The 23,882-nt window shown below is 39.9% G+C and overlaps 1 protein-coding gene across 2 annotated transcripts in view; it reads right to left on the reverse strand.

The window, feature by feature from the left end:
• LOC140186079 (nuclear receptor subfamily 6 group A member 1) overlaps nucleotides 1-23,882 on the reverse strand; it is a 316,148-nt gene that overhangs the window by 39,729 nt on the left and 252,537 nt on the right. For both annotated transcript variants that reach the window (XM_072239944.1, XM_072239945.1), the window contains 2 exons: nucleotides 20,064-20,119; nucleotides 6,268-6,428 (listed from right to left, as the gene is read on the reverse strand). In XM_072239944.1, coding sequence (XP_072096045.1) covers nucleotides 6,268-6,428; nucleotides 20,064-20,119 — 217 coding nt within the window. The remainder of the gene's footprint in view (nucleotides 1-6,267; nucleotides 6,429-20,063; nucleotides 20,120-23,882) is intronic.

The following is a 23,882-nucleotide window of genomic DNA, read 5'->3' on the forward strand; positions in this document are numbered from 1 at the left end:
TGCGTGGTAGGTCATGTTTGACCAATCTGTTGGAGTTTTTCAAGGAGGTTACCAGGAAAGTGGATGAAGGGAAGGCAGTGGATATTGTCTACATGGACTTCAGTAAGGCCTTTGACAAGGTCCCGCATGGGAGGTTAGTTAGGAAAATTCAGTCGCTAGGTATACATGGAGAGGTGGTAAATTGGATTGGACATTGGCTCGATGGAAGAAGCCAGAGAGTGGTGGTAGAAAATTGCTTCTCTGAGTGGAGACCGGTGACTAGTGGTGTGCCACAGGGATCAGTGCTGGGTCCATTGTTATTTGTCATCTATATCAATGATCTGGATGATAATGTGGTAAATTGGATCAGCAAGTTTGCTGATGATACAAAGATTGGAGATGTAGTAGACAGTGAGGAAGGTTTTCAGAGCCTGCAGAGGGACTTGGACCAGCTGGAAAAATGGGCTGAAAAATGGCAGATGGAGTTTAATACTGACAAGTGTGAGGTATTGCACGTTGGAAGGACAAACCAATGTAGAACATACGGGGTTAATGGTAAGGCACTGAGGAGTGCAGTGGAACAGAGGGATCTGGGAAAACAGATACAAAATTCCCTAAAAGTGGCGTCACAGGTAGATAGGGTCATAAAGAGAGCTTTTAGTACATTGGCCTTTATTAATCGAAGTATTGAGTATGAGAGCTGGAATGTTATGATGAGGTTGTATAAGGCATTGGTGAGGCCGAATCTGGAGTATTGTGTTCAGTTTTGGTCAATGAAGGATATAAATAAGGTTGAAAGAGTGCAGAGAAGGTTTACAAGGATGTTGCTGGGACTTGAGAAACTTAGTTACAGAGAAAGGTTGGATAGGTTAGGACTTTATTCCCTGGAGCGTAGAAGAATGAGGGGAGATTTGATAGAGGTATATAGAGGTATATAAAATTATGATGGGTATAGATAGAGTGAATGCAAACAGGCTTTTTCCACTGAGGCAAGGGGAGAAAAAAACCAGAGGACATGGGTTAAGGAGAGGGGGAAAAAGTTTAAAGGGAACATTAGTGGGGGCTTCTTCACACAGAGAGTGGTGGGAGTATGGAATGAGCTGCCAGACGAGGTGGTAAATGTGGGTTCTTTTTTAACATTTAAGAATAAATTGGACAGATACATGGATGGGAGGTGTATGGAGGGATATGGTCCGTGTGCAGGTCAGTGGGACTAGGCAGAAAATGGTTCGGCACAGCCAAGAAGGGCCAAAGGGCCTGTTTCTGTACTGTAGTTTCTATGGTTCTATTAGCAACGAGTGGGAATAAAGGGAGGCTTTTCTGATTGGCTACCGGTAACCAGTGGTGTTCTATGGGGCAGTATTGAAACTGCTTCTTTTCACATTATATATCAATGATTTAGACAATAGAATTGATGGCTTTGCGGCCAAATTTACAAACAGTACAAAGATAGGTGGAGGAGCAGGTAGTGTTGAGGGAGCAGGAGACTGCAGAAGGATTTAGACAGATTGGGAGAATGGACAAAAGTGGCAGATGGAATATAGTATATGATCATGTACTTTGGTAGAAGGAATAAAGGTGCAGAATACTATTTTCTGAACAGGGAGGAAATTCGAAACTATGAGGTACAAAGGGACTTGGGAACCCTTGTGCTGGATTCCCTAAAGGCTAACCTGCAGGTTGAATTGGTGGTAAAGAAGGCAATGCATTATTAGCAATCATTTCAGGAGGACTAGAATATAAGAGCAAATATGTAACACTGAAGCCTTATAAGGCATTTTTCAAACTACATGGAGTACTGCAAGCAATTCTGGGCCCCTTATCGAAGAAAAAATGTGCTAGCATAGGAAAGGATCAAGAGTAGGTTCACAGGAATTCTTCCAGGAATGAAAGGGTTAATGTATGAGGCGCATTTGATGGCTCTGGGTCTGTACTCGCTGGAGTTTAGAAGAATGAGGGGGGGAATATCATAATGGTCTTATTTATTGTTATTTTATTATATTTTGTTTTTTTTGTAATTGCATAATTTGCTTTTTGCACATTGATTGTCTTTGTTGTCTGCAGTTACTCAATTGATTCTGTTTAGTTCCCTTGTATTTACTGTGAATTCCCACAAGAAAATGAATCTCGATAATATATGGTGACATATATGTACTTTGATAATAAATTTACTTTGAAGTTTGCACTTTGGTCAATCCTCCATAAAGAAAGAAACTGTTCTGAGATGGATGGATATGTAGAGAAAGTGGACATTCTTGGTTAAAGAACAAAGTCAGAAAACTCCCTATATATAGCCCAATTCTCTATCCATGCCAATATATTCCTACAACATCATTACTTTGTGAATTAGTTTTTTTTGTGTCAACTTATCAGATGCTTTCTTGAAGCTCAAATGAAACTCAAACTGTTTTTCATCTTAAATATATTTCTGGAACTGCTAGAGCCTGAGATTTATAGGCTGGAGATCAACTGAGTGATCTAGCGCTTCATTGTCTCCGAGTAAGTTCTAGAAAGGGAGTGTGTACTCGGAAGGCATTGATGCTAGAAACTTAGAGATGATGTCCATTTCAAATCAAATCGTTTAAGTATCGTTCAACCATAGCTGAATGAGACAGCGTTCCTCTGAGACCAAGGTGTAAAACATTCAAAATAGCAAGCAAAGAAGCATATTCACTCAATAAAGAAAACATATACAGTCCAAGACCCTGAGTGACAATGTCTGGCAATCGGTGATGGTCTGTCTCCATGCAGTGTGCAGACACACACAATCCAGCCTGTTATTCCACCACTCAAACACAGGAGGGCAGCACCTACGGGACAAGCCAGACCCCAGCTGTGCGTAGATGTCATGCTGTAATGCTTCCTTGCCCTCTCACTTGGTCTGCAGCAGTAGGCAAGCCCAAGGCTTGAGGTCTAGCCCTTAGTACAACTGCAGCTACACAGCTCCCATGTTGTTAGTTCACCACACGAAGGTAACAGGCCTGTGGCAACTTACATTATTCACTGTCTAACAGAGTCTTGCAATCGCAAGTGAAATGTCCAAGATAATCTCCCGGTGATATACTGCACCAACTCCAATGCTCCCAAGTAGTGGACAGCAGCACGGTCTGCAGCCAGCTCAGCTCTTCCATACCCAAACCGATATCCCAACCGGCTCCTTCTTCAACATCCCGTCTGGCTTCTCTGGCTCTGCCTCCGACATCAGTCCAGCTACTCCGATCAACGAGCAGCTCACTGATGGAGTAGCCCTACAGTACCCAAAGTTCTTCGAGTAGAACTTCTGATTAAAGCACCCGTTAATCACCATTTAAAGCACTGAGGAAGATTGAGGCATCAAGGTAAATGTGGAAGACAGGCAAGAATTCAGCGCCAACTGCCTTCCATTTGATCACTGCCAGAGAAAGTCTGTGAACAGCCTATCACTGTGTAGCTCGCTTTGGCAGCCAGGTAGGTGTGGTGTCCCTCTCTTTCAATGTTGAAGGAGTATGCTTCCATGGTTTTGCATTATGGATTAGACTATTACATTTCTGGACAGTGGACTTTTTCAGACTTATGGTTGTTAAATTGTGTTTTTCACCTGTTCCTTTCCATTTTGTTGTGCGAGGGAAGGGGTTTGGGGATTAATGTTCTTGTTGCATTCTGTTAGTTTTTTCTGTGGGAGTAAGGGGTTGAGGGTCATTGTTCTTGTTGAGTTTTGTGTGGGGGAGGAGGGTTTGGGGTCATGGGGTGCTGTTCTCTTTTGTGTGGGAGAGTGGGTTTTATATTTCTCTCTGAAATATATGTTCTTTCTTTGTTCTGTGGTTATCTGGAAAAGACGAATCTCAGAGTTGCATATGGATACATACTTTGATAATAACTGAATCTTTGAACTTTGAAATGCATCCACTCTGGTTCAGCTTTCCTCAAAAATTTTAATAAATGAGTCAGACAAAATAACCCCCTTGACGCTGATTTGCTATGCTCGATCAGAATCTGATTTTCCAAATATGCTAATATGACTTCCTTAGTAATTGCTTCGAATATTTTTTCTAACAATGGACTTCAGGCTGATCTGCTTTATGTTTCCCTCTCATTTTGAATAGGAAGGTCACTGTTTCATTTATTTATACCTTTCTGGAACACTAAGATATATTTCTACATAATAGATGCAAAAACAAATTATTGTTCGAATTTCATGTTACTATTACGAGGGGTGATTGATAAGTTCATGGCCTAGGGTAGAAAGAGTCAATTTTAGAAAACCTAGCACATTTATTTTTCCTACATTTACACACTTAATCCAGCGGTCATGGAGCATATGGATCCCTTCTTTGTAGAAGTCGGCGTCTTGGACCTCCAGAAGTGGTCCACAGCAGGGGCAATTGATAAGTTTGTGGCGTATGGTGGAAGGAGGTGAGCTATTAACTTCAAACTTTCTGCATTTTCACTCAAAGAGTTGAACTACGTGCATGTAACGAGAGCTGTATAACTCATCTCCTTCTACCTTAGGCCGCGAATTTATCAATCACCCCTGCTATGAATCACTCCTACAAAGAAGGGATCCGTATGCTCCACGACCACTGGCCATGTATTTGTGATTTTGTTTGAAGAATTGAACAGTATACTGCATTAATCATATATACTTTTTGAAATCATATAGTTTTTATAAACCCTTGCAAAGTCAAAACATACAGAAAAACTGATTGGTTATTTAATACTTTATATTTAGATCAAAGATCTGGAAGTTTTGTTAGCTTGAGGTGAGCATCTCACATCTTTTATAAAACTCCCATATCTTTTCAGTAAGTCTTTTAAGGAGTAGCATACATCCCCACAAATCATGACATACAGATTGCAACTAAGCTGCCAACAATTTGCATTCCTATACCCACATTCACCTGCAGCACCTTCTGAACGGGCAAATTTCCAGCATTACTGGTGTTAGTTGGCAGTCAGCTAACTGAAGGACAAAATAATGCAAACACAGCAGCCAGATGCATGATTAGGACTGGATCAACAAGGTCTTTTGGAAAGTTGACAGCCAGTTAATCCACACCACCAGGCAGAACCAGCTGCCAGAAAGAACTTTTGGAATGATTGTTATATTGCTGACATTCACAAATAGTCAAACATAACATTTTGAATTTAAAAATAAAAGTCAAATTAAAGCAGATGTCAATTAAATACAAATGTATTTAATTCATTTGTTAATTCTATGAATTCAAAATATGATTTGAGAATTCTTGGGTCCCAATAGAAATGAATGGACCCAAGAATTCTCAAATCATATTTTGAATTCATAGAATTAACAAATGTATTTAAAATTGTGCAATTGGACTACATGAGGAATCTAACATCAGAGCTCAATTGGAGTGTTAAAGGCCAGGGCCTCTCATCAAGTTTGAGACTTCTGTGTTCACTAGTGAACTTTTAGGTATTTCTGACCTTCCTTGCAGCAACACTTTATAGCAATAGCTGCATGGCTTGTTAATGTGTACAACCCTGCTTATATACATTTGATTATTCTGACTTCTCTTGCATTGTCAAAGAAATTACTTCAAGTTAAATCATTAAAATACCTTTCAATACCTTCGTTCACAAATAGCTGCATGAAAATTGTGAACGTATGTTTTTATTTCTTCTATCTTTTTGCTAGTTACACCTAATCCAAAAATAATAAACCTACAAATCAGCTTGAGCTCGTTTATTGCCATAAACTGGACCAATAAAAAGGGTAGCCCCAATGCACATGGATGTTATGCTTTTGTAAATGACCTGAAGGAGATCAATAAGTCACTGAGACACAATGAGAAGGGTAGGCAATTCATTGGTCAACATGGATTGGATTTCAGCCACATCATCAGCAGAACTCAGTATGAAGTGAAGCCAGTAAAGACCTTTGCTTGTAAGTGGAGCTCTGCTTGGGATAGGGGCGGAGGATCTATCCCCCACTTTAAAAATAAGTATCTCCTGATCATTAGGGTCAGTGCTAAATTTTTACTAGACTGTGGTGCTCAATGTCATTTTGATTCAGCATTTATTTCTTAACACGTTGTTTCACATCAGAAGCGGGCGTAGACTGAGATCTAAGTGGCAAGATGCACTAACAAATGTTTATTTTCAAAAGCAATACTGAAACATGTGAACGAGTAATGCTAACCTGTTCACTACATTTAAAATTTTTCCGCTTTGCAACCATCACAATAGTGAATTAAATAAATATAAATGAATTGCTGTAAATATGGAATAAAATATACTTAAACATTTGTCTCATGTTCCTATTTAGATGTTTATCTCAAATGTTCCCACCTTGAGGAAGGATTAGAAACAGGTGATGGTTGGTTCCCTTCGGAGATACCATGTATACCAGGAGAGCTATGATCACTGTCTCCATTGTTGCTCCATGAAATGTTGGCCTCCTCCTGAAATTCTTGCCCAGACATAATTCTTTCAATCTCTTCTTCAGATATCTGAAATACATAAAAAATGTATTTCTTGATTATCAGTAAATATTGGCAGTAAATACTTTTGTGAATGTTGCTCAACAGTAAAAGAAAATGAAACTTGTTTCTCTTAATATAACGTTGATAAGATGGAGAAGAAAGTGATCTGAAGATGAGTAGGAGTGAGGAGGAGGTCAGTAGTGACTATTACATTTCCTGCAACTATTCCCAAGCATTCCAGAGTTAATTGTGTTCATATGGAAACAAGAACATGTAAAAGAGAACAGTTATATCACATCATTTGTGGAAGTATGGCTCAAGATCCATTTCCTGCCAATTCCTAAAAGTAGTCAAATTTTATTACAACTGTACATTAAGATGACAGAGCCTGGTATATTAGTGATACAGCTATTTTAATAAATGAATAATAGTTAAATATTAAACTATATAGATAGGATTCCACCATTCTAACAGCTTTCTACGGGATTACCATTGAGAGCGTCCTGTCTGGGTGCATCATTGTGTCGTACGAAAGCTACAAGACCCTACAGAGGGTAGTAAAAACCACTGAGAAAATCACTGGGGTCTCCCTTCCCCCCGATTTATGACATTTACTGGGAGCACTACAGACGAAGGGCCTGAAGCATTGAGGATCTCTATCACCCATCCCAAAATCTCTTTGATCCATTATCTCAGGAAGGTAGGACTGCCAGATTGGGTAACAGGTTCTTCACACAGGTTGTGAGACTAATAAATACCCTGCCACTGCCAAGGTCTTGTCACTAGGACTGCAAGCTGCTAACTATTCACTGGTGCTGCACATTATATGCATTTTGAATTATACTGACTTATTTATGGTAATATTTTGGTTTATGTGCTGTGTTTTGTGGGTGCACTGTGATCCAAAAGAACAGTGTTTCATTTGGTTATATATGTACAGTCAGATGGCAATAAACTTAAACTTGTTCGAGTGATATCATAAACCTGTCAAAAGCTTTTACTCTGCATTTGCAGAAGCTGGAATTTTGATTAAAATTGGCTTAGTAAAGACAGGAGAGTTTGCTTTGCTTTTGTCCCTTTATCACACATTTTCCTAAATAACCCTCTTCCTCCTTGTCATAAATAGGCATTACAATGAAGTTTTTTTTGTCAGTGGCTGTTTATTCAACATTACGCCTATTTAACATATAAAACCTTTAACACTCTGAATTTCCAGTTTTAGTTTAGTAGGCATAAGCTCCACATATGACTTGCATAAACAGGGAGCTCACCTGTTTAAAATAATTAAGAAAGGACATTTATGGTAGGCAAAATAGCTGAGGAGGTAGGGAAGCCTTGATATGGAAGGTGGGGGGGGGGGGGGGGGGAGAGAAAGGATCTTAATGCAGAAAATTAAATGGTCCAGTTAAGGATGAGAACTAATTAACAAGGAGCTGAAAATATTGCTCTGAATTGCATTCAACTTCCCAAATGGTAATGCCAAGAAATTAAAGGTGTATGTAACAATGGTAATCAAGAAAGACTTTAATCTACATGTTGGCTGGGTAAACCAAATAGTAACAGTTTGGAGGATGAATGGGCAGAGTGTAAAACAGATTGATTTTTAGATCATTACATTGAGGAACCAGTAAGGGGAAATGCTACCGTAATGTGTAATGAAATAGGTTTAGATGATCTGACATTTAAGGACTCCTTTGGGATCAGGGATCCATATGCTAGAGATTTTTATTTAAGAAACAAAGTGATTTAGTTTAATATGAATAAAACCATTTGGGAAAGCTCATGAAAGAGAAATCATGTTTGACAAAACGAGTCAGAGTTTTGGATATTGTAATCAGCAGAAAGGATGAGGCCAAACTGGCTGATATGGTGTATTTAGACTTAAAGGCTTTACATAGAATGCCTCCCAAGTGATTATTAAACAGAATAAGAATGTACACTGACATTGTTTTAGGATTGATTAATGGACAGAAGGAAGAAAATAGGAATAAATGTGTCAGGTTTAATCGAATGGCAGAACAGACACATGGGATTGAATGAAGATGATAGAAGCTGGAGCAACAATCTGCTGGAGGAACTCAGCAGGTTGAGCAGCATCTATGGGAGGTAAGGAATCCCTTCCTCCATTGGGTTGTTGTTGCACAAGGTGCTGACTGGCCGTTGCATCTCTCAAGAACACTCAAATTGCTGCACTACTGGGTTTGCCTCTCAGTCCTTCAACAGTTTGTTATCACAGAGAGAGACTGTGATGCTGTCATTAAATCTGTTGTTGTCCAGCTCAGTAAGTATATTTAGTGAACATTCACTGTTCTGATACCAAGGTACGGGTGAGATTTCCATAAATGATGTTGCTGTTGTGTAGGACGACAATATGCACCTCTGTTATTATGCACTCAGTAATTCCATAGTAACCTACAACATTCCACTGCCTGCTATTGCTCAAGAATGTGGAAAGTACAGATGTCTTGCAGTGATTTAAGGTGTGCAGTTTCAATTTGGAATTTGTGCCCTCTGCTCATAAAGTCGTTAGATACACTGGGGCAGATATTCATGAATTGCAAGGATTAAATATAATTTAGAATGTGATAGAAATAGTTTGCTTGACTATTATAAATAAAATAGCTTTTAATAGCATTCATTGCCAATAAATAGAAATGTTCCTGAACACTACAACAATTATAAAACTCCTTATGTTTTGTAAGAATGTCACAGAAACAGAGGTTCTATTATATTGCTATAAAAGGTAATGGCTGATCTGCCATCTCAGCACCATTTTCTTGCATAATTGACTTTGATTCCTTAATATTCAGAAATCTATCAATCTTTGTTTTCAGTGACTTAGCTCCACAGCCCTCTGGGGTACAGCATTCCTCTCTACATCTCTGTATAAAGAGACATCTCCTCAGAGTCTACCTACTCATAACACTAATACGCTAGTTATATCAGATCTACATGAAATTGTAAAATTTATCTCAAAGTCTAAATATTTCAACAGGAACTAGTAAAAGAAATAAATAAATATTTTTAACAGGCACATTAAAGTAACTTAAAATTTCTTTTTTTAGATTATCTCTTTCTTTCATCTATTTATACATCATAGCATTTACTGCAAAGAAATGCTTTGGAATTCAACATGTGCTCCCGAACCAGTGGGTTTGGAACTGAAATTCCAGAAACCTTGATTTCATCAAGTTAACTTGGGCTATGTTAGAAAATTTACTATTTCTGTATAATTAAAGCATGAAATTCTTCTAGGCTACTCAGGATTACAACACACATATTCATGTGAGTATAGTAAAATTTATAGAGGTAGAAACCAAATCAACAAGTGCAATCTCCCCCCCCCACACAATAAAAAACACGAATAGGATAAACATCAAAAATGAAACATTATAAGAATCTAAATAAGCTGCGAGAATCTCAGTTTTACAATAAATTCATAAGTATCAAGGAATATCATAACCTGGGCCTGGGTTATAAAATATGTATCAATGTTTTGTTAACACAAATACAAACTACTTGGCATAGTTCCAAGCTTTCTTTATAAAACACTTATAATTGCTTTCCATGGAAAGGCATCCAGAATTTTTACTGCTTTACTGAACTAGACCTTGAATAAAAATTCTGCTTACTTTCTATGCTTAATGCATTCTGTCATCATTTATTACCTTTCTCTGTCGACAAACTCACTTAAACTTTCAATTAGAACTGACCTCAGGAATTTGGAGGTGTTCCCTTTTCACCCTCATCACAGTAATATTGAAATTGTTCAGTTGCTGAAAAGAATAGTTACACTCTGACTAATAAATATAATTATAGAAACTATTTTCCGAGTGTCACTGGCACTAGCAGTCAAAGAGAAACAGTGTGGCGCAAAGCAATCAGCTCGAGTTTAAGTTACACCAAACCTAAATGTGAATAACCTGCTAAGCCCAATGAAGACAATTAGTAAGCTACTCTAATGTGGAGTGTGGGAGTGATGACAAAAAAACAGAATTTAATGTCACGTCCAAGGAGTGTGGCTTCCAAATACAAATAAATATGAACAACTCATCCTCTCCTGGTTTCACCTATCACCTGCCACCTTGTATTTTTTCCACCCACCCATCTTCTTACTCTGACTTCACCCCTTCCTTTCCAGTCCTGAAGAAGGGTCTCAGCTTGAAATGTCGACTGATACTCTTTTCCATAGATGCAGCCTGGCCTACTGAGTTCCTCTGGCATTTTGTGCGTGTTGCTTTGGATTTCCAGCATCAGGTTTTCTTGTGTTCGTGAATATAATCAGTGCTACCTCAATACTCCCCGATTCCTTGGCTTTCTACAACTCTAGTATCATATTCTATTCTCTACTTTCCCGATTCTCAAACTCCAGATCTCCATGATCTTGATTTGCAGATTTCCACCCTCTTGCTTTCCAATTAATAACCTAAGCCACTTACCCAAAGGCTACCATGACCCCAGCAATGTCACAATGTTCCACTATCTGGTTTTGAAGTTGCGTAAGTTTTATTTCAATCAGGCCCAATTGGAAAAGCCTTGGACCTCATTGTTCAGGTGTTTCTGTGGAATAAAACTCTTATTTTATCATTTGACCAATGCACTAATTGGGTGGAATTCAGTAAAAGGTATATTTTTGAAAGGACAAGTAGACAGGAATAATAACAGAAAAATGAATATCATACAAGGAAATAAACACAAATGGAAACAAAGAAAAACTGATTAATAAATTCAAAATGTGGTCAAGCAATGAATTAAAAGCAGACAAAAACTTCCTACATATTTTGTTGGGTATTTTTAATCGGAAGAGCAAGAATACATTGAACACATTTACTGAACACAAAAAACATCAGAGATAAATGAAATACTAATAAAAACATGTGAGGGTATTTAAAATGAAGAGATGTAGGCTGTGAACAGGTAAGAACTGATTAACTTCAGACCAGTAGTACCTGCATGGAGAGAAAGCAAAATTTTAAGATTGGAGCTGTAGCAGCTGCTATTCTGAAAAGGGTTGTTTTGAAGTGGAAGTACTGTGCATGGTCTAACTCCAGCAGCGTTGATGAATGAGACTTAACAAGGAGGCTGAGCAGAGACAAGGTGTGATATTCAAGATCAAGGTCTTTCCCATTCTTTCTTTTAGGCCAGTACTAACTTAAGGGGTAGACCTGATGGTCAATTAATTGGTATGGTCCTCCAGTAAAATGTGGGAAATAGGGAAGTGTCTCTGGCACCTGCGTCTGCAAGAAGATCCTCCAGCTGTGTGGTTCCTCTCAGACAACATGGATCAGTTGAAGCATCAGTTGGATTCAATGAGGAGCACACAGAAAGTAGAGAGTATCATGGGTAAGAGATTCAGGGAGGTGTCTACACCATGGGTACAGCCAGGAGGGGCAGGCAGGTCGTGCAGGAATCTCCTGTGGCTACTCCCTGCTCTATCGTGTATACTTTTGGATACTGATGGGATGGATGGATCTCTTCTGGGGATAAGCAACAGCAGGAGCCAAATCAGAGGTACCACAACGGACTTTAAGGAACAGCAGGGGAAAATCAAACTCAGGCAAGCAGTAGGAGAGGCTGTATTCAGGAGCACAGCCACAGTAATGACTGAAAGCAAGCAAAAGTCTGCAAACAAGATTTCAGGATATTGTGGTGCCTTTCTGGTGCCAAGTGAAGCAAGAACCTTGAGCGAGTTTAGGACATTATGAAAGGGGAGGATGAGCAGCCAGGGGTCATGGTCCATATCGCTCCTAATGACATAGGCAGGAAGAGAGATGAAGTCCTGCATAGAGAATTTAGAGAGTTTGACAGAAAGTTAAAAAGCAGGATCTTTAGGGCTACAATCTCAAAACTACTCCCTAAACCACATGCAGGTGAAGCCAGAAATACTAAAGCACGGATAAATGCATGGCTAATAAGCTAGTGTAGGAAGGAAGGCTTCAGATACCTGCATTAGGGTCCCTTCCAGCTCAGATAGACCTGGAACAAGAATTATACTTAAACTAGAGAGATACCAGTATCACTGTTGGGAGGGTTGTTAGCACTACTTAGGAGGATTTAAATTAATCTGTAATTGGGTCAGAGGGCAGTAAAACCCAGAGCAATAGGTCAGGAGCTGAAGAGACCGAGAAGGTACAGAAGGAATGGTTCTGGCAGCTCAAGGTTCCTGTGTATAGATATTTCAGACACAGCAGAGAGGGATGCAAGTATTATGAGGGAGCTACTTTACTGATTAAGAAGAATGTCATGGTTGCACCAAGAAAGGATATCTTGGAGGACTCATTCTAAAAAGCAGTATGGATAGAACTCAAGTAAGAAATGTGCAATCACTATGATGGAGTTATATTGTAGGTACCCCAATAGCCAGTGGGAGCTATCTGAACCAATATGAGAAAACGTAAAAATAGCAGGGCTATTTAGTGAGTGACTTTAACTTCCCCATTATCGACAGGGATTCCTTTAGTGCCAGGGTGGGGCAGAATTTATTAGGTGCATACAGCAGGGTTTCTTGAAACAATATATTGATCATTCAGGTCAGGCAGCGTCTACAGACAGGAATAAACAGTTGATGCTTCAGGCCACGGTCCTTCATCATGACTGATGAAGAGTCTCCAGCTGAAATGTCAACTGCTTATTAGGCTGCCTGACCTGAGCTCCTCCAGCATTTTGTATGCGTTGCTCTGGACTGCCATCATCTGCAGAATCTCGTGTTTATGTAGATCATCCAACTAGGGATGGGGTCATACTTGCATTATAAAGGGAGGTTAATTACAGCAGTATTAAACAGGAACTGAAGAAGGCACCCAGGATATCATCAGTGACTTAACTAAGATCAGATGCTGATATACAAAAAGGTCAAAAAACTGAGCTGAGGCATTCAGAGTTCTGGAAACAACTCTACCACCATTCCTGACTTCCACTGGTTAGTATTTTTTTGTCTAGCTGTTTCCATAAATAGTTCTCCTCTCTCTCATGTGCTGACCCCTCATCCTCAAACCTGCTCTCATCAACTCACCAATAAAAACAATCATATTTAGCAGACAACAGCATGTTCAAGGACTTAAAAGGAAAGGGAAGCTGGAGATGTTGAAGGACTTAAGAGGAAAGGGAAGCTCAGTAGTGAAGAACGCGAATGCAATGTTGGCATTCATCTCTAGAGGAATTGAGTATAGGAGTAGGGATGTGATGTTGAGGCTCTATAAGGCGCTGGTGAGACCTCACTTGGAGTACTGTGGGCAGTTTTGGTCTCCTTATTTAAGAAAGGATGTGCTGACGTTGGAGAGGGTACAGAGAAGATTCACTAGAATGATTCCGGGAATGAGAGGGTTAACATATGAGGAACGTTTGTCCGCTCTTGGACTGTATTCCTTGGAGTTTAGAAGAATGAGGGAAGACCTCATGGAAACATTTCGAATGTTAAAAGGCATGGACAGAGTGGACGTGGCAAAGTTGTTTCCCATGATGGGGGAGTCTAGTACGAGAGGGCATGACTTAAGGATTGAAGGGCGCCCATTCAGAACAGAAATGCGAAGAAATTTTTTTAGTCAGAGGGTGGTGAATCTATGGAATTTGTTGCCACGGGCAGCAGTGGAGGCCAAGTCATTGGGTGTATTTAAGGCAGAGATTGATAGGTATCTGAGTAGCCAGGGCATCAAAGGTTATGGTGAGAAGGCAGGGGAGTGGGACTAAATAGGAGAAAATGGATCAGCTCATGATAAAATGGCGGAGCAGACTCGATGGGCCGAATGGCCTACTTCTGCTCCTTTGTCTTATGGTCTTATGTTCAAAGAGAGCTAAAGGTTTTTTTTTATACAGGTGTAATAATGACACATTGAAAGAACAAGGGACAATGTCCCAAGTGAAAGAACAACTAAAAGAACAAAATACAAGGCCAGGCGCAGAGCTAGGCAGCCAACAGTGCAAGAGAGAAGAGGGAGTAGTCATGGAAAAAGTGTGTACAGGTTTCCCCCACTATCCGAAGGTAGAGCGTTCCTGTGAAATGGTTCGTAAGCCGGAATGTCGTAAAGTGAATAAGCAATTATCATTTATTAATATGGGAAAAATTTTTGAGTGTTCCCAGACCCAAAAAATAACCTACAAACTCATGCCAAATAACACATAAAACCTACAATAACAGTAACATATAATAAAAGCAGGAATTAAATGATAAATACACAGCCTATATAAAGTAGAAATACTTTTCTGCAGCACTGTCTAGGGCAGCGAAAATCTCGTGTCAAAATGCTCTCGGCAGAAACATGGCCGGCGCAAGCACTCTCGGCGGAAACACTCTCTCCAGTAACCTTGAAGCTCTGTCCGCCAGAGAAAGCAGGATCTCCCAGTGGCCACACATTTTAATTCCACATCCCATTCCCATTGACATGTCTATCCACGGCCTCCTCCACTGTAAAGATGAAGCCACACTCAGGTTGGAGGAACACCACCTTATATTCCGTCTGGGTAGCCTCCAATCTGATGGTATGAACATCGACTTCTCTAATTTCCGCTAATGCCCCACCTCCCCCTCGTACCCCATCCATTATTTATTTTTATACACACATTCTTTCTCTCACTCTCCTTTTTCTCCCTCTGTCCCTCTGACTATACCCCTTGCCCATCCTCTGGGTTCCCCCCTCCCTTGTCTTTCTCCCCAGACCTCCTGTCCCATGATCCTCTCATATCCCCTTTGCCGATCACCTGTCCAGCTCTTGCCTCCATCCCTCCCCCTCCTGTCTTCTATCATTTTGGATCTCCCCCTCCCCCTCTCAAATCTCTTACTAGCTCTTCTTTCAGTTAGTCCTGATGAAGGATCTCGGCCTGAAACGTCGACTGTACCTCTTCCTAGAGATGCTGCCTGGCTTGCTGCGTTCACCAGCAACTTTGATGTGTGTTGCTTGAATTTCCAGCATCTGCAGAATTCCTGTTGTTTACATTTTATAATGTATGTACAGTGTAGTTTCACTTGCCAGAATCTCCAATAAATTGCAGTTTCGTCACAGTTAAACACTTGCTTATACGAATAACCACCTGACGCAATCGGCAATCGCCTCTGATCTGGGCCGACGTTTACGTGCCAGGCAGCACCTAATTAATTAGCTTGTTTATTTCGGCTTTTTTCTTAAAGATGTGCTGGGTGCCACTGCTTAAACTATGAAGCTGCCCTCGCCTCAAACTGATCAAGCCACCCATGACTACCTATAAATTCTACTTTTGCAACACTTTCATCACCATCGTCCAGTGCCTTCTGTTTCAGCTTATTAAAAAGACTGACTGATTTCTCCTTAGGTATTAAAAAAAACTTAAAGGAACACCACACTTTGTACACCCATCAATCCACTCAAGCAACAGACTTTCCATTTTATCCATTATTGGATGCCGACTAAGAGAGACCACTTTGCTACGAGCAGAACCAACAGTAACATTGGCAGCTTTCAAAATTCTTTCTCTCTGCGTTTAAATAGTGCGAATGGTGGACGCAGGCAAGTTCAACACGCGGACAATGTCCTTACTTCGTTCACCACGATCAAAATGCTTAATTATGTCTAGTTTTATGCTAAGTCTAACACCCTTATGAGCTCTTTTAGGCTTTTATGATAACTTAGAACTCATCTTGCTAACGGATGCACAAAATAAATCAGAGATAAAGCACGTGTGTAAGCAACGTCAGCTAGAATGCAGTTCCGGGGGAGGAGCTTGGCTGTTTGGGCACGCACTGCCTTTTTTCATAACAGCGGAAACACCTTCTGTTAGCGAAAACAGATAACTAATGTAGGTCTTTTGTAACAGCCAGGTGTCATAAAGTGAACGTGCGGAAAACGGGGGCCACCTGTATAAGGCAAATGGGAAGGAACTGGAGAAAAATTAGAGTACTATGCCAGGATAGAGAGGAATTTTCCAAAATGAATTGATAGATGCAGTTGATTAATTGTGTAAATGTTACTGACAAAGAGGTCCTTGAGAATTGATGGGGAAGGTGGAGGTAAAAGGGAGAGGTTCGACTATCTGTAGTTGAAGCCCAGAGTTGCCTTTTGATTCCAAGGTGATCCTGGAACTGTCAGCCTAAAAGATAAATCTAATGAAATACGACATACTATTCAGAGAGTTATTTATTTATAGTAGTAAAGTGGAGTGCTGGTAATCTTTCAGTGATGCAAACCTCATTGTTCTGCAGCTCCAAACAAACACATTTGAAATGTGTTACTCTCTGCTCAGGACCTGGTATTATCCTTCCTTTTATAAGACACCTCCAATGTCATCCTATTAATCATTCTGACATTTATGAGCTGTTCACTTACAGAAAAGGTTTAAAGGCTTGATCTTTTTATTGACCAGGCCAAATTTATGTGAAACTCAGCAGTTTGAAAATTGCAGGTAGCTTTCGACCTCTAAAGGATGATGAACTTTAATTTCTACCAAATAAAGTAGTAGGACAAATTAAACTGTCTCTGCTTGTTTAAGTGTATTATCTATTACATTCCACCACTTGCCCCTCCATGTTCCCACTGGAAATTCTTCTATAGGCAAATACAACATAACCTAGCTGAATCATTGAGATTAGAAATGCTTCTAGCTCATTTGACAATGAATTATCTCAGAATCACCAGTGACCTCTCATTAGCTGTTTGCAACAGCACTGCCCCTAGTACTCTGCGAACCCTATCCTTTTAGATACATATCCAACTTTCCAACACAATGAAATATGCTACCTCTATTACACTGGATCTAACAACATTTTTATGCAAAAACAATCTTTCCCCATATCACTTTTGACTCCTTTGGCAATCATCTTCAATTTTTTTTCTCTATTTCCTGCTCCTCCACCAATAGGAAGTGTTTCTATCCAAATCTACACTTTAAGATCTCCTCACAACCATTTCTGTTTTAATGAAAAAATTCTTAGCTTCTCCAGTCTATCCATGTAACAAAAATCCCTCTTCCTTGCTATTCTTTGATAATCCCTTCTGTACTCTCTTCGAAGCCTTCATATCTTTTACGGAAACTCAATTTCAACACTTATAGCTGAACCAATAATTTCCTCAGTCCTATACAGGTTGCCCCCACCATCCGAAGGTAGAGCGTTCCTATGAAACGGTTCGTAAGCCGGAATGTCGTAAAGTGAAGAAGCAATTACCATTTATTTATATGGGAAAAATTTGCGAGCGTTCGCAGACCCAAAAAATAACCTACCAAATCATGCCAAATAACACTTAAACCCTAAAATAACAGTAACATATAGTAAAAGCAGAAATGATATGATATATACACAGCCTATATAAAGTAGAAATACTTCTCTACAATCATTGCCGCAATGTTCTCCGTAGCGGAAATCTCACGCAAGCACTCTCGGCAGAAACACAGCACAAGTGCTCTCGGCAAAAACACTCTCTCCAGTAACCTTTAAGCTATGAAGCTGCCAAATCATACCAAATAACACATAAAAATACACAGCCTATATAAAATAGAAATAATGTACGTAGTGTATTATCACTTACTGGAATTGGGAAGACAATGCCGAGCACACTGATGATGGTGTGTTAGGCTCAGTTGTCGGAGGTTGGGGTGATGCAGTGGTCCCCAACTTCCGGGCAATCGCCTCTGATCTGGGTCGACACTTACGTGCCGGGCGGCACCTAATTAGTTAGCTTGTTTATTTCGGCTTTTTCCTTAAAGATGTGCTGGGTGTGTCCCGGCTACCTTTGCATTCTCCGCGGCAATGTATTGGTCCGCGGCCCAGGGTTGGGGTGGTGGGAAACTGGGGTGTCATCTCATTGTCCTCTGTTTCCATCAGGGCAGGCAGGTCATCTTCTTCTATCTCTGCCTGCCTCAATGTCAAAGGTCGAGGTTTGTTGTCTGCTGTGGCTGATGTGAAAGGCTTGAAAAATGACAGTATGCTTGACTGCTAGCATCGCGCATTTTTCGATCATACAGTTCTTTGTAAGCACTCAAACCATCTTGCAAGTATGCCCTAAACCTACATACCCTTTCAAAATTAAAGTTGTACTTCCCTGCAACCATTGCAGCCAAAATCTCACACAGTTGCTTCACGTTCAGTTCCTGGACAATTTCACTTTCTGTTCACTACTGCATTCGGTTTCGACTGTTATCCTTCCCTCTTCCAATTGCATCAGTTCATCTATCAGTTCTTGACCATGGGATGCCAAAACCTTTTCAACATCATCTTCATCAACTTCCACAAGCCAAATTCGCTTTGTCCTTACTTCATTCACCATGATCGAAATGCTTAATTATGCCTAGTTTTACAATAAGTGTAACACCCTTACGTGCTCTTTTAGGCTTTTCCGATACCTTAGAACTCATCTTGCTAACGGCCGCTCACAGGGATGTGCTAAAGCAATGCCGGCTAGAATGCAGTTCCGGGGGAGGAGCTTGGCTGTTCGGGACACGCACTGCCTTTTTTCGTAACAGTGAAAACACCTTCTGTTAGTGAAAACAGGTAACTAACGTAGGTCTTTCGTAACAGCGAGGTTTCGAAAAGCGAACATTCGAAAAGCAGGGGACACCCGTACTCCCTGAATTTACTTAAAGCATCCAAGACCTACACTTTTTAAAAAAAAACATTTTCTCACTGTGCCTTGCCACTTAACTAGTTGCAAAGTGCACTGAAATGAATGTATCCCTTGTGGAAAGCACAACTGTTTGTTCTTCATGCAAGTGGAGGCCAGGTTCCATGACATTGCCTTGGATCAACGAAGTGGCAACATTCTCTACTTAGTCACGCACACGTAGTTAGCTGAACACGGACACAAGTTGTCCACCATCACTTGAATAAGGAATGATATATACTCATTTGGAAAAGGGAGATTCTCCTTATTGTGCCAATTTTAGAAAGGACAATTTAGTGTAAATTTCACAAAAATTATCAAAAAAATTTTAAGCACAATTTGTGTTTGACTCAAAATTTCCCATCAATTTTTAAAAGCACTGTATTTGAATCAGGCTTTGCCACAAAACAGAGCATGTTTCCAGAGCGAGCCATTCATTATGAGGAATACCCACAACTGCATTCACTTAAAGGTCTTTGAGAAGAAACTATTTTGAGTGTAAGAATAATCAAACGTATATTTTTAAATTTTCTACAATCCAACAAACATGAGCGAATACAACTAGAAGTGAAAACGTGCTGAAGTAAATTTCAGTAATAGTTGGGAAATTCAGCTATCGTAAGCAAACCAAATCACAAAGGAAACATTTTACAAAATAAAGGAAGCTTTATACTGCTCATAGCTTGAATTATGTATTCATCAAAATTCAATCTTGACATTGAAAAGCTATGAAATTCTCCCTCAATTTGATCAATGCAGTCTTTATCACAAGATACTTCATTATCTAAAGAGAGAAAGCAGAGCAGGTGGGGTTGATAACGAAGTGACTAGGTAGAACAAGCTTGATATTTATTTGGTTCCTGACTTTTATCCTTGAAAGTAACAAGAACTCATCAGAATATTTCTTCCACCAAAAATGAAAAACTGCATACATTTTTCCAAAAATAACTTATCTAATCCTTTATAAATTTGTTTTATTACATTTAAATTAAATAGGAAAAAATATACATAACATACTGAGCCAAGTCTCCTGAACTGTGGAGCATGTAAATAAAACACAGTTCTTTCATTATTATTCTGAATAGGATATAAAATCACTTACCTGAATAGGACCGATACTTTTGTTTCTACCTCCTGGCATTCCATCCTCCCTGATTGCTGAAAAAAAACCGAAGTGATTTTTATAGCCATTATAAAATCATTAGCATATTTCTTAAAACTGACTTTGATTTGAATTTACCCTATAAGTTTGTGAGTGCAGTAAAATTCTCAGATTTGTCAATGTTATTGTGAAGTAATCATTAATAAGTGAATAGGCTTCTTCAAATCTTGCAGGAAAGTACAGGCAGTCCCCGGGTTACATAACAGATCTATTTCTAAAACCTGTCTGTAAACCAATATTTCCTGTAGTCAGAAATGAACAATTTCCTTTAAAAACAAGATAAAACCTATGCCCAAAATTGTTGAGTCTCCCCCTTCTGAAGGTGCTACTTGGTTCTCTCACAGTACTGCACCATCCTGCCTTCCATTTTCTATTGATACACATATTGTATCACCCTGCATACATTTCCTATAATTCCTTAAGGGAAATGTTTCACAAAGTTGGATTTCCGTAAATCAAGTCTTCTGTAACTAAAGAACCCCCCTGTAATTTACATTTAGCCTTTTTTAAAAAATAATGAAGCTATGTATTCCACCACTTAATGTGTCACAGTCTCAAAGCAATTATTTTTAAATATAAGACATTTAAAATTTCAAAAACATTCACTAAAATATTTCCCTGCAATTAAATTATTGGAACTAAACATTTTTAAGGACGTTAGGACTCCTTCTTTCATTTAATAATTCATGTATTTCCACACAAAAAATACTATAAGACCATGAAATATAGGAGCTTAATTTGGACATTTGGCCCATTAAGTCTGCTCCACCATCACTCATGGCTATTCCTTGATTACCCTCCTCAACCCCATTCCCCAGCCTTCTCCCTGCAACCTTTGATGCCGTGTCCAATCAAGAACCTATCTATCTCTGCCTTAAATACACCCAACAACCTGGCTCCACACCTGCCTGTAGTAACAAATTCCACAAATTCTCCAACCACTGGTAAAGAAATTTTTCCACATCTCTGTTTTGAATAGATGCCCCTCTATCCTGAGGCTGTGCCTTCTTGTCTTAGACTCCCCCCACCATGGGAAACAATGAGATTCCCCACCTCCCATCCTTCTAAACTCCAGTGAGTACAGACCCAGAGCCAAACATTCCTCATATAATAACCCTTTCATTCTCGGAATCTTTCTTGTGAACCTTCTCTAGACCCTCTCCAATGCTAGCACATCTTTTCTTAGATAAGGAGCCTAAAACTGTTCACAATACTCAGTGTGTGGCCTACCAGTGCCTTTTAAAGCCTCAGCATCACATCTCAGCTCTTGTATTCTAGACCTCTTAAAATGAATGTCAACATTGCATTTACCTTCCTCACCACCTTCTCAACCTGCAAGTTAACCTTTAGGGTGATCTGCACAAGGACTCCCAAGTTTCTTTGCATCTCATTTTTTTTGTATTTTCTTCTTGTTTAGAAAATAATCTGCACATTTATTCCTACTACCAAAGTGCATGACCATGCATTTGCCAACATTGTATTTCATTTCCCACTTTCTTGCCCATTTTCCTAATCTGTCCAAGTGCTTCTGCAGCCTGCTTGTTCCCTCAATACCTGCCCCTACACCAATCTTCGCATCATCCGCAAACTTGGCAACAAATCCATCTATTCCATCATCTGAATCATTGATATACTGTCTAAAAAGTGGTCCCAACACCGACCCTTGCAGAGTACCACTAGTCACTGGCAGCCAACCAGACAAGGATCCTTTTATTCCTACTCACTGCCTCCTACCAATCAGCCAATGCTCTAACCACATTAGTAACTTTCCTGTAATACCATGGGCTCTTAACTTGGTAAGCAGACTCATGTGTGGCAACATGTCAAAAGCCTTCTGAAAATCCAAACATACAACATCTACTGCATCCCCTTTGTCTATTCTATTTGTAATCGCCTCACAGAATTCAAACAAGTTCATCAGGCAAGATTTTCCCTTAAGGAAACCATGCCGACTTTGTCCTACCTTGACTTGTGTCACCAAGTACTCCATAACCTCATCCTTAACAATCGACTCTAACATCTTCCCAACCCCACAGAGGTCTATAGTTTCCTTTCTGCTATCTTCTTCCTTTCTTAAAGAGTGGAGCGACATTTGCAATTTTCCAGTCCTCTGGCATCATGCCAGAGTTCAATGATTTTTGGAAGATCATTATTAATGCCTCCCCAGTTTCTACTGCTACCTCTTTCAGAACCCTAGGGTGCAGTTCATCTGGTCCAGGTGACTTAGGTACCTTTAGGTATTTCAGCTTTTTCCAGTAACTGTGCTCACTTCTCTTCCTTTACAAGCTACAACACCTGGCACTGCTAGTGTCTTCCACAGTGAAGACTGATGCAAAATACCCATTTAGTTCATTTGTCATCTCCTTGTCCCCATTATTATTTCTCCAGCCTCATTTCTTAGCAGCCCTATATCCACTCTCATCTCTCTTACTTTTTTTTTTAAATACTTGAAAAAGCTTTTACTATCCATGTTGATATTGTTTGCTAGCTTGCTTTCCTATTTCATCTTTTCCCTTCTAATGATTCTTTTAGTTGCTCTCTGTAGGGTTTTAAAAGCTTCCCAATTCTCTATCTTCCCGCTAATTTTTGCTTTGTTGTATGCCCTCTCTTTTGCTTTAACATTAGGTTTGACTTCCTTTGTCAGCAACAGTTGTACTATTGCGCCATTTGAGTATTTCTTCATTTTTGGAATACATCTATCCTGTACCTCCCTCATTTTTCCCAGAAACTCACACCATTGCTGCCCTGCTGTCATCCCTGCCAGCAGCTCCTTCCAATTTATTTTGGCCAACTCCTCTCTCATATCACTGTAATTTCCCATACTCCACTGAAATACTGCTACATCAGACTTTACTTTCTCCCTTTCAAATTTCAAGTTGAACTCAATCATATGTGATCACTGGTTCCTAAAGGTTCTTTAACCTTAAGCTCCTGAATCACCTCTGGTTCATTACATAACACCCAACCCGGTTTAGCTGATCCCCTAGTAGGCTCAACAGCAAACTGCTCCAAAAAGCCATCTTGTAGGCATTCATCAAACTCAGTCTCTTGAGATCTGTTACCAACCTGATTTTCCCAATCAACCTGCATGTTAAAATCTCCCTTAACTATCATAACATTGCCCTTTTGACACACCTTCTCTATTTCCTGTTGTAATCTGTAGTCCACATCCCAGCTGCTGTCGGTAGGCCTGTATATGACAGTCATCAGGGTCCTATTACTCTTGCAGTTTCTTAACTCAACCCACAAGAATTCAACATCTTCCGATTCTATGTCACATTTTTCCACTGATTTGATGCCATTCTTTACCAGCAGAGCCATGCCACCCCTCTGCCTACCTTCCTATCCCTCCAATACAACCTGTAACCTTGGATATTCAGCTTCCAACTACAACCATCCTTCGGCCATGATTCAGTGATGGCCACAACATCATACCCGACAATCTGTAATAGTGCAACAAGATCATCCACCTTATTTCTAGTACTCCATGCAGTGAGATGTAACACTGAGTGCTGTATTTGCTACCCTTTTTGATTTCCATCGCTAATGGACTGATACTCACCCTGCTGGCTGAAATTTTGTCCTATCATCTGCCTGCCCTTCCTGATAGTCTGACTGCACGCTACCTTTGCTTTTTTACCATCTATCCTACCCTAAGTCCCTCCATTCCATTTCCCACCCCCCTCATTAAATTAGTTTAAACCCTCCCCAACAGCTCTAACAAACCTGCCTGAGAGAATATTGGTCCTCCTTGGTTTC

Source organism: Mobula birostris, chromosome 22 (assembly GCF_030028105.1).
Source record: "Mobula birostris isolate sMobBir1 chromosome 22, sMobBir1.hap1, whole genome shotgun sequence".
NCBI classification, from domain to species: domain Eukaryota; kingdom Metazoa; phylum Chordata; class Chondrichthyes; order Myliobatiformes; family Myliobatidae; genus Mobula; species Mobula birostris.